Genomic DNA, 10,672 nt, shown 5'->3' with positions numbered 1-10,672 from the left:
TGCGCAGTGCGTGAAGCTCTCGAGGAGGGCGGGTGCTGCCCGTAGATGAAGTGACGTCATAATAATAAAATCTTTATTTCGTGAAGTTTCAGATTAAATACATACATAAATAAAGTAAGATCCAGATGGGATGTAAATAAATCATTAACCACATAAATACACACCTATGTGAATGAATGCATACATAAATAAATAAATGAAAAAAGTTCCAGATGTAAAAATAAATAAATGAATAAATAAATAAATAAATAAAGTTTCACTGTAAAAAAATAAATAAATGAATAAATAAATAAATAAATGAATAAATAAATAAATACAGTTCCACTGTAAAATAAATAAATAAATCAATCAATAAATAAAGTTCCACTGTAAAAAATAAATAAATAAAGTTCCAGATGCAAAAAATAAATAAATAAATGAATAAATAAATGAAAAAAGTTCCACTTTAAAAAATAAATAAATGAATAAATACAGTTCCAGATGTATTGAACGTGTATTTGATTAACCCTGTAGGGCCCACTTTGATATCAAACACACTCGTATCACTCTTCACACATTTTTTTTTGTGCAGATTTTTTCAAAATCAAGCTATAAAAATATTACACATTAATATGATTTTCTACTTACAATAGAGTAAATTTTTTAACCAACTTCAATCCTAATCATATTCATTCATTTTCAGAATTTTAACCCTTTAAATGCCAAGATTTTATTATGATGCCACTATGTTTTTTGATGTTTTTACATGCTGTGGAGATTTTTTCTTACTTTTGATTTGATTTGATTTTTTTTTCAAAGGAAAATGTTTTAGTGATTTATATATATATAAATATATATATATATATATGAATATATTCATATATAAATGGCTTTTTATTTCTTTGAAATTTTTTGATGAATGTTCAAGAAAATATTTTGGTAATTTTTAATTATTATTTTTGTTAATTTTTGAAGGTAATTTTTTTTCCTTAATAAAATATTTTGGTTATTGTTTGTCTCACTGACAGCAGCATATTTTTGTGGCAGAAGAAAAGGAGGAAACACAAAAGTGGAAAAAGTTCAACACAAACTGTGACTGCGGCCGAAGTGTTCTAATAATTTCCTTTCCTAACCACTTTTCCTTAAACTGTGATGCTATGGCGTATTTCGGCAGGCTATTTTATGCAGTTTCCAGCTGTTTCTGGGACGTCATTTTTTTTAGAGATTTTTTGGGGGGGGCTTTTCTTGCCTTTATTTGACAGGACGGTGTGAGTGTGAATGGGGGGGGGCATACAGAAAGGGCAGAGGCTGGAATCAAATCCGGGATCAGAGAGGTCGACTTAGTCCCCCGATTTTTCGACATACTATACTACTGCGTGTTTCGACATGTTATCCTATGATGTTTTTTGACATCGGAAAGCTCGACTTTTTCGGCTGATTTTTTTACATACTATACTAGGGCATGTTTCATCTTGCTATACGATGACTTTTTTAGGGGCAACATTTTTGGACGATTTTTCGACATACTATACTAGGGCGTGTTTCGGATATGTCATAGAATGAACTTTTTTTGAGGTTGAAAATGGCAAGTTTTTTAAATGCTATGCTATGGTGTTTTTTGATATCATTAACTCAGTGTCAACTTTTTCAAACCAGAGTTATGTCCACATGGACCAGAGTAATGTCCCCATGGACCAGAGTAATGTCCCCATGGACCAGAGTAATGTCCTCACAAACCAGAGTAACGTCCACACAAACTGGAGTACAAACAGCATGCATACCGATGTCCTCATAAACCAGTGTCCTCACACATCACAGCAACGGACAGTCTCAGCAGTGTAATTCATTGGAGACATGAGACGAGACTGGAGACGGTCTGTCAGGAGTTTAAGGTTTTTAATGAGTATTAAATACATTCAAACAGGAAGCGTTCTGTACAAACAGCATCAGCATGTTGAGATTTATCGTACCGTTTTTTCTCCAAAACATTTCACTGATTTCACCTGACAGACGGCGACCACAGAAACGAACGTGATGTTTGAACGTTGTTTAAACATTTGGACACACAGGTGGACGGTCAGATGACCGACAGACAAAAATTCTTCACAAGATATTCATTCATTAATTTAATATTTTTGTTTTACTTCTGTAAAAACACGACACATAACACAAGGAATAAAGTGTGTTTACATTCCAACGGATAAACGCGTTTAACCAGGTCGACACAACAGGACGTGAAGGATGAGTTGCTTTCAAGAACCAATCAGAGGAGAGCGGATTGATCAGCTGATCACATATTGATCTGATCACATATTGGTCCTGAGCTGATTTAGGTTTCTACCATTTTTTCCCTTCTCCTTTTCGTTACAGAGTTTGTTTGGGGAGTTTGTCCTTTGTCTCTGTGAGGGTCTAAGTATTGAGGGATGCTGTCTGCTCAAAACTCTCTGAGGCAAACTCATCTGTGAAAATGGGCTTCATAAATAAGATTGAAAAAACTGAATTAATTAATTGATTGATCAGATGTTCATAAACCAGAGAATCACAACGTTTACAGCAGCAGTGATACTCAACCTGCCCTGCTTGGGGACCACTTTTCCAAAATGACAGTCACAGCATTTATACTGTATGGTACGACATGAGGACATTTCTAGAGATTTAGGACTTCTATAGGATTTGGGATGTTTCTACGATTTCAGGTCATTTCTAGGATTCTGGACATTTCTAAGACTTGACGACACTTCTAGGATTTTAAGACATTTCCAGGATTTTAGGACATTTCTTGGACTTGAGGGCATCTCTTGGATTTTCGGGCATTGCTAAGACTTTGGACATTTCTAGGACTTTAGGACATTTCTAGGATTTTAGGACATTAAGGTTCCTGAATGACTCCAGACGTCAGCCCAAAACAGTGACAGGAAATCTGTGGCGAGGATGGGTCTGACTTCCTGTAACAGTGACTCTGCCACAGGAAGCTGGTGTGAGAACATGACGAGTTTGTGGACGCGCCGTCATTGCATACAGAGTCAGCTGAGACTCGAGAGCGCGGCACAACCTGAGGCCAATACACGAGTCAGAAATGTTTCAACAAGTTCAAGCAGAGGAGTAACTCTGATCTGAGCTGGTGCTGCAGAGGATGTCCTGGGGGACTGCTGAGGGACATGTTGACACATATCTATGATATACGGAGGACGGACAGACGCAGCGGACATGATCCACATAACGAAAGCTCAGACAGACGGATGGAAATAAAACAAAGAACCTCCACAGACAGAGACGTGTCCACTCAGGACTCCTGTCTGTCTGAGACACATCGTCCATCACACTGAGGGACAGGAAGTAAAACCTCACCGTCACATCTGAGAGTCCATCGTCTAACACCGTCACCGTCCACAGGACGCCACAGCAGAGACAGGTTAACCTGCAGCGTCGCTCTGTGTGCCACAAACAAACAAACAGATGAGGCGGTGGGCACGGTGATGCAGTCTGTAGTTACCATGACGATTGTGTCGTCCTTTTTAACTAAATGTACGAATAAATGCAGCAGTGAGGTGTGAATATGTGGCGCTGATTATAGAGTTTAATCATGCATCCAGTCAGGTGTGAGCGTGTCCCACAGTGGACACTGAGGACAAACATTTGCTGTACAGGTTAAAACATTCAGATGAAGAGGAGCACTGTGACCCCAGGTGACCCCAGTGACCCCTGCTGACCCCGGTGACCCCCGGTGACCCCCGGTGACCCCCGGTGCTCTGTCCCAGCTCCCATGATGCTTCAGTCTGCCTCCAGCTGGTGTTTAGAGTCTGGACCCCCTTTTACTGGTGGTTCTGCTCGTTAGTTTGAACGTTCTGGTTCTGAATGTTCTGCTGGTTCTGACCCTTCAGCTCTACTTGGTCCCGGTCCAGGCCCGGTCCGAGTGTGGTGAGGGGGCGCCGAGCTCTGAGTCGGAGTCCGACTCCCCCTCTGCGATGTATGGCCGGACAGTGGCACAGCGGGCAGCGCCTCCTCCTGCTCCTCCTCCTTGGCGGTCTCCTAGGGGGGCGGCGGAGTAGAAGCTGTTGTTGAGGAAGTCCAGGTTCTCTCTGGACTGGGATATGGAGAAGCCGCTGAAGGAGCGCTCCAGCTCCTCGTGGTCGACAGAGGGGATGGAGATGGAGGCGTCGCTATCCGCCTTCACCTCCTCCCCTCCCCCCCTGCTCCCGTTGGCTCCCTCTCCTCCCCTCTCGGGCCTCTCCCCCCCTCCTCGCTCCCCGGTGCTGTGCCGGTGGGATCGGTTCCCTCCATGTCTCTCTCCGGCTGGAGGAGGAGGGAGTCGAACGAGCGACCCATCCCCCGCGGGACTCGGAGTGTTACCGTGGCTACGCTGGGGAGGGGGCGGGGCCTGCTGGTGGAGCTGGGAGCTAATTGGCTGCCAGGAGGTGGAGGGTGGGCAGGTGGGGGCGCTGTAGTTCCTGTGTCCGGTGGAGCTGCTGGAGCGGACCATCTTCCCCGCCACGTGACTCCTTTCAGCGCCGTCCGCCCGACACTCCCTGTAAACAACAGGTAACCAACTGGTTAACAACCAGTAAACAACAGGTAACCAACCGGTTAACAACCAGTAAACAACAGGTAAACAAGCAGAAAACCAAAGGTAAACAATTGGTTCTGGGGGCTGTTAGTGGTTCTATGGGGTGTTACTGGTTCTGAGGGGAGTTAGTGGTTCTGTGGGGTGTTACTGGTTCTTTTGAGTATTAGTGGTTCTGGGGGCTGTTTGTGGTTCTATGGGGTGTTACTGGTTCTGGGGGGTGTTTGTGGTTCTTTTGAGTGTTAGTGGTTCTGGGGGGTGTTAGTGGTTCTGTGGGGTGTGACTGGTTCTGGGGGGAGTTAGTAGTTCTTTGGGGTGTTACTGGGTTTGGGGGGTGTGATTGGTTTTGCGGGTTCCCAGTAAAGGCGGACACTGACTGGTGGATCTTGGAGATGGACTGGCTCTTCTCCAGGTGGTCCACTGGACTGTGGTAGGGCGGGGCTGGGTCCGGCTCCTTGGATCCAAAGTAGGCGTCTGTCTCAGCCTGAGGGATTCCCATGCGCTGGATGTAGATGTTAACCAGGAAGTCCAACTTTCTCTCCATGGACAGGACCTGAAGGACACAAGACCAGCAGCGGACCAATGAAGTTCAAGTCTGAAGCTGGATCAGAAGAACCCAGCAGGTTCTGAGCTCTGGAGCTCACAGTCTTACCTGCTTCTCCACCTTCCCCAATCGTCCCATCATGCTCGGGTCCTCAGGAAGCTCCTCATTGGCTGCTTTGGGACGGTCCTTGTCTGTGATAGGTGTCCCTCTACCAACTATCTGGTCCACCCTGCAATCAGGAGACACCTTCAGTCAGCTCCAGGACACCTGGGCTCCCCAACATTTCCGTACATGAACCCGTATAATAAGAATGCGCTGACGTCGAAGACACGGCTTGATCGAGTCGAGACTCGACCAGACACAAGTTTTCCGACTGTGAAGCCGATGTCAAATAATCCATGAGCTTATTTTAGTGATGATGGAAAGCTTAAAGTTACACAAGACCTGCAGCAGTGATTCTCAACTGATGGTCCACAGGCCAAATATGGCCCCTGATAGGGCCCCTGAGGCCCCCCAACCATTTTCTAACTGGCAGTATCCATAAGGTGTCAGAGTGCACGAAACAGCATAAAAAAAGCTTGTTGATCAAAAAAAGGTTCTAGCTAAGACACTAATGTCCTAAAATCCTAGGAACTGAGGAAAAAGTGAATCCTTTTGGATTTGGATTTTAAACATCAAACTCTTTTTTTTTTTTTTTTAAACCTGATGGTTTAAAAGTTGTGTTGTGATGTTGTGAAGCACTTTGTGCAGTGGATCTCAAAAACTGCTCTATAAATAAAGATTATGATAATAATAATAATAATATTAATAATAATCAGACAGACAGAGGAGGTCGGAGGTCAAACCTGGACTGGAGGTTCTTGATGCGGGCGAGCATGTCCAGGTGTCCTGCTGAGTACTGCTCAATCACGTCCATCACATCATAGGGACGAAGACTCTCCTTGAACTTCCTCTTGGACACCATGAAGCGCATGATGCTGAGACAGAGGGACAGAACAGGAAGTCAAACTCTGACAACTGCCACCAGCTCAGCTGCTCTAAGGCACTCATACTCCAGATCCACCACAGGAGCTCTGGTTCTTGAAGTGGTTCTGTTCAGGATTCTTGGAGCCTGGTTGCCGTCTCATGAACCAGCCGGTTTCACTATTTTTTATCAGATTTAATCTGGGTCGTGTTGTGATCGGAGAGAGCTGTAGGATCATCCAAAAAACAAGCAGGAACCACCTGTTCCTGAGAGACTGTACCAGCTCTTTGTCTCCAGGTGATTTATCACTAAACGTCTCCATCGTCTCCGTCCAGCATGTAGAATAAGACACACCCACTGATGATGCCACAGTTCACACTTCAGGTCAAAGGAAAAACAGATTTTTTTGGTTCCAGCTGAGAACTGACTTGAAATCCGTACAACAGCCGGACTGTTATTTGCTAAAACCACCAGTTTTATGCTAATTTATTTTTGTTCAAAATGCTCTGAACAATTTAAAATTAGGTGAAGGAACTGGAGCGGAACCGGTTCCGTGTTGGTGGAACAGGGGTGACAGTACTGATGTAGTGAATCTAGTTTCTCAGACCTGTGGAGGGTCTGGAACGAACTAGGTGGTGGATCCAAACATTAAATCAGTTCCAAAGGTGGAGAACAAATGCTCCACCTGATGAGTCAGCTGAGGCGGTTCAACATCTAATCAGGACCCTGATTCTCAGGACCAGAATCCTGATTCTCAGGACCAGGATCTTATGTGCTTTAACGTGAATTTTACTTGCTGTTGAAAGCCTCTGCTGCTGTTCTTTGCCCCACCGCTCTTGTTAAGGAGATCTTTAATCTCAGGAGAACAAACCTGCTTCATTAAAGGCTACAATCTAAAAAAAATGAATTAACTCCTCCCAGAGGAGGCACCTTACATCCAGTTTTCCACCAAAGTAAGCGTGTGAACGCTGTTTTTATGAACACTGGTAAACACGCTAAAAACAGGCTATAGATTCCTCTGCCATTGCCAGTGAAGCAGAGCTGTGTACACGGCTACTGAGAACGATGTTTGAGCTATCTTCCTTTAGCCTGAGACAAAGCTACAAAGCTACAAAGCTGCAAAGACGACTCAATGTCAAGTTTGAAGTTTTGGTGAGTGACAGTTGGGAAGGAGCACGAAATTGACAACTGGTAAAAGTCACCAACAATACACGAAACCCCGGAGCCCCGCAGGAAGACCAGTCTGCAAGTCCTGCACAACCCCAACCCCAGGAACAGGACCAGGGCCAGGTCCAGGTCCAGGACCAAGAGGGCGGGAAAATGGATGGATAAAGCAGGGGAAGCACAGAAACAAAGTACACTAAAACTACACTTTGGAACTACATGTAGTGAATGTTCGGAGGCCTGCTGGTCTTGTCTGCTGGAGTTTTGGATCCCAGCTGATCCAGAATCAGCTCCTGATACCTGATCCTGTTCACACGAACTTTACATAACTCTAGAACTTTAAAAAGCAGACAGGAGAGGAGCTGGAAGAGGAGGGAAAGACACTCCACCACCACCAACGACAAGGAGAAGAACAAGGGTAACAATAATAATAATAATAATAATAATAAAATTAATAATAATAAAGAATGTCTTACCAAAGAGCATGACAGAGGAGTTTTGGTATCAGACAACCAAAGAGAGTGGAAGAACAGAAAAGAGTGAAACAAGAGAAAAGGATGGCGCTAAGTGGAGGGCAGACTGACTGCTCTTACCCAACAGCTGATGGTGACCTTTGACCCTGGGGTGAGCACAAATAAATCAAAAACAAACACAAAAAAATAATGTGAATCAAAAGCAGAATGAGTTCAGTGCAGAATAAGCAGCAAATGAACGATGAGCACAGCGATGAACGATGAGCAGATCGGTGGTTCCTGGATGAGAGGAAACGTACCAGATGGCTCGGATGGTGACCTTTAACCCTGGGGTCAGGTCCTGAGGGACAAACTCACAGTGGCAGCTCTTGTTGTCGTCGGCCATGTCCTCTCCCGGCAGGCTGGCCTCTGAAACAACAGCATCAGTGTCTCAAACGTCTGGACATAAATCACACTTCTGTCATGTCCTGATCATAGACGGATCGTCCTGTTGAGGGTCCCTCAACATTTACTGACCCCCCCATCTTACCGCCTCCAGGTTCCCATTAAGTCCAGTATCCATCTGAGCTGGACGTTCCACACGAGGACGACTTTAAAGAACACAAGTCTTAAAAGTACAGTCTGACGCTGGACAGAAGACTCACTAGTTAGTTAGTTCACTTTTCTAGAGAATGCTCCAGGAACCAGCCCAAAAACCTGAACAACGAGTTGGCATTTCAGCACTTCCTGTTCCCTCGTCTCAAAGTTCTTGTGTTTGGTTAGATGTGTTTTTTGGTTGAATATGTTTGGTGGATGAACACGGCTTACAGCCTGACTGTGGTGGACACGCTAAGTCATGTGACCGGCTTGGAGACACTGAGTCATGTGACCGTGGTGGAGACGCTGAGTCATGTGACCGTGGTGGAGACACTGAGTCATGTGACCGTGGTGGAGACACTGAGTCATGTGACCGTCTTGGAGACGTTGAGTCATGTTACTGTGGTGGAGATGCTGAGTCATGTAACTGTGATGGAGATGCTGAGTCATGTGACCGTGGTGGAGACGCTGAGTCATGTGACCATGGTAGAGACACTGAGTCATGTAACCGTGGTGGAGACCCTGAGTCATGTGACCGTCTTGGAGACCCTGAGTCATGTGATCGTCTTGGAGATGTTGAGTCATGTGACCGTGGTGGAGACGCTGAGTCATGTGACCGTGGTGGAGACACTGAGTCATGTGATCGTCTTGGAGACGCTGAGTCATGTAACCGTGGTGGAGACGCTGAGTCATGTGATCGTCTTGGAGATGTTGAGTCATGTGACCGTGGTGGAGACGCTGAGTCATGTGACCGTGGTGGAGACGCTGAGTCATGTAACCGTGGTGGAGATGCTGAGTCATGTGATCGTCTTGGAGACGCTGAGTCATGTAACTGTGGTGGAGACGCTGAGTCATGTGATCGTCTTGGAGACGCTGAGTCATGTAACCGTGGTGGAGACGCTGAGTCATGTAACCGTGGTTGAGATGCTGAGTCATGTGATTGTCTTGGAGACGCTGAGTCATGTGACCATGATGGAGACGCTGAGTCATGTGACCGTGGTGGAGACGCTGAGTCATGTGACCGTGGTGGAGACGTTGAATCATGTAACCGTGGTGGAGATGCTGAGTCATGTGACCGTGGTGTGGTGTGTTTACAGCCTGATGTTAGCTTTTTCTCCTGCTGACCATATTTAGGCTTAAAAAATCCTGAAATTTGATCTGCTGTACAAAACCTGTAAGAATCATAAACGTTTCTTTTCTGCAATGATGCAAAATCCGATAAATAAACCGGAGGCTTTTTGACAAGGGAACCAGGGCGACGCTAGCTTCAGAAAAACATCCTCCCTGCAGCACTCTGTGGGGACGCAAACAACTTCAGTGATGATGGAGGACTTAGAGGAGGGTTAGTGTGTGTTAGTAAGTGTTAGCGTGTGTGTTTTAGCGTGTTAGTGTGTGTGTGTGTGTCTGACCTGGTGAGCTCTTCTGTCTGAACTCTTCGTCCTGCATCTCTATCAGCACTGCCGGAGGAGAGAGGAGACAAACCTTCATCAAAGGAGGATGACACTGCTCATCATCATCACCGTCATCGTCCGGAGATCTCCAGCTAACGGGTGTCTCATCAATGTCTTTACTCTACATTAGTCTGCCGACAGATCACATGACTGCAGGACAGAAATGGACCCACTGAGACGGACAGTGAGTACAGAGCAGGAAAAGTTAACTCAGTAAACTTTGGTTCAGTGACGTCCACAGCCGACATCACATCTGTTTGTTGGTCTAAAGTGACGGGACAAACACACACATAGAGGACAGCGGCTGAAGAGGACACATCTACGGACCACAGAGAGACGGACGTTACTCTGAGCTCACAGGCTGATCCAGACATTGTGTGGTTGGAGGTTTTAATACAGCAGATTTTAAATGTTCGAAATCTGTTTGGATTTTTGTCTCAACATCAGTTATTTACTTTATTTCAGATGCTTCAACACTTCAACAGACGAATAAATATTAATGTGTAATACTGTTAACGGATAATGTGTATAATATGTAATGTGTATAATGTACAATAATGTGTGTGTGTGTGTGTGTGTGTGTGTGAATGGTGGCGGTTAAGGAGTAACTACTGTATATTAGTCCTTTTATTGCTTGAGGTATTCCATTTAAATTTTATCAAGACACAATATCCCAGAGGACAGCCCTTAAAAGTGTTACTAAAACACTTATTCCCAAAGTGTTCCTGGATAGAAAACATAACCTCTGAATATTTACGACTGAATGTGTCTCTGACTCTCTTCATCCAACAATTGTTCAGTTTAGCGTTTCTCAACAGCAGTGGTACTTCGGGAACGTCAGGGGTAATATCATTTGAAGGCGTGCACCGACGCGCTCGTGGGAGCGTTTGTGTCTGTGTCGGTCTTTTACTGCCAGTTCAGTCCTACAGGCACATTTCCATAATTTAATCATCAGAGCTG

General features: G+C 45.0%; 1 protein-coding gene across 3 annotated transcripts in view; it reads right to left on the bottom strand.

The window, feature by feature from the left end:
- Positions 1-1,858: 1,858 nt before the first annotated feature.
- Positions 1,859-10,672, bottom strand: part of LOC121956838 (potassium voltage-gated channel subfamily KQT member 2-like) — a 28,310-nt gene continuing 19,496 nt past the window's right edge. Inside the window, exons 14-20 of one of the 3 annotated variants that reach the window (XM_088071297.1) lie at positions 9,671-9,718; positions 7,985-8,093; positions 7,793-7,831; positions 5,930-6,061; positions 5,193-5,313; positions 4,918-5,093; positions 1,859-4,505 (exon numbers count right to left, since the gene is read on the bottom strand). In XM_088071297.1, the coding sequence (XP_087927423.1) occupies positions 3,863-4,505; positions 4,918-5,093; positions 5,193-5,313; positions 5,930-6,061; positions 7,793-7,831; positions 7,985-8,093; positions 9,671-9,718 (1,268 nt within the window). In that variant the 3' untranslated portion in view covers positions 1,859-3,862. The remainder of the gene's footprint in view (positions 4,506-4,917; positions 5,094-5,192; positions 5,314-5,929; positions 6,062-7,792; positions 7,832-7,984; positions 8,094-9,670; positions 9,719-10,672) is intronic. The other 2 variants (XM_088071292.1, XM_088071294.1) reach the window with 2 other exon arrangements.

This window comes from Plectropomus leopardus, chromosome 2 (genome assembly GCF_026936395.1).
Source record: "Plectropomus leopardus strain MGB_pleo_1.0 chromosome 2, ASM2693639v1, whole genome shotgun sequence".
NCBI classification, from domain to species: domain Eukaryota; kingdom Metazoa; phylum Chordata; class Actinopteri; order Perciformes; family Serranidae; genus Plectropomus; species Plectropomus leopardus.
The sequence above is the reverse complement of the archived record's forward strand: the minus strand, read 5'-3'. Positions and strand labels throughout refer to the sequence as shown.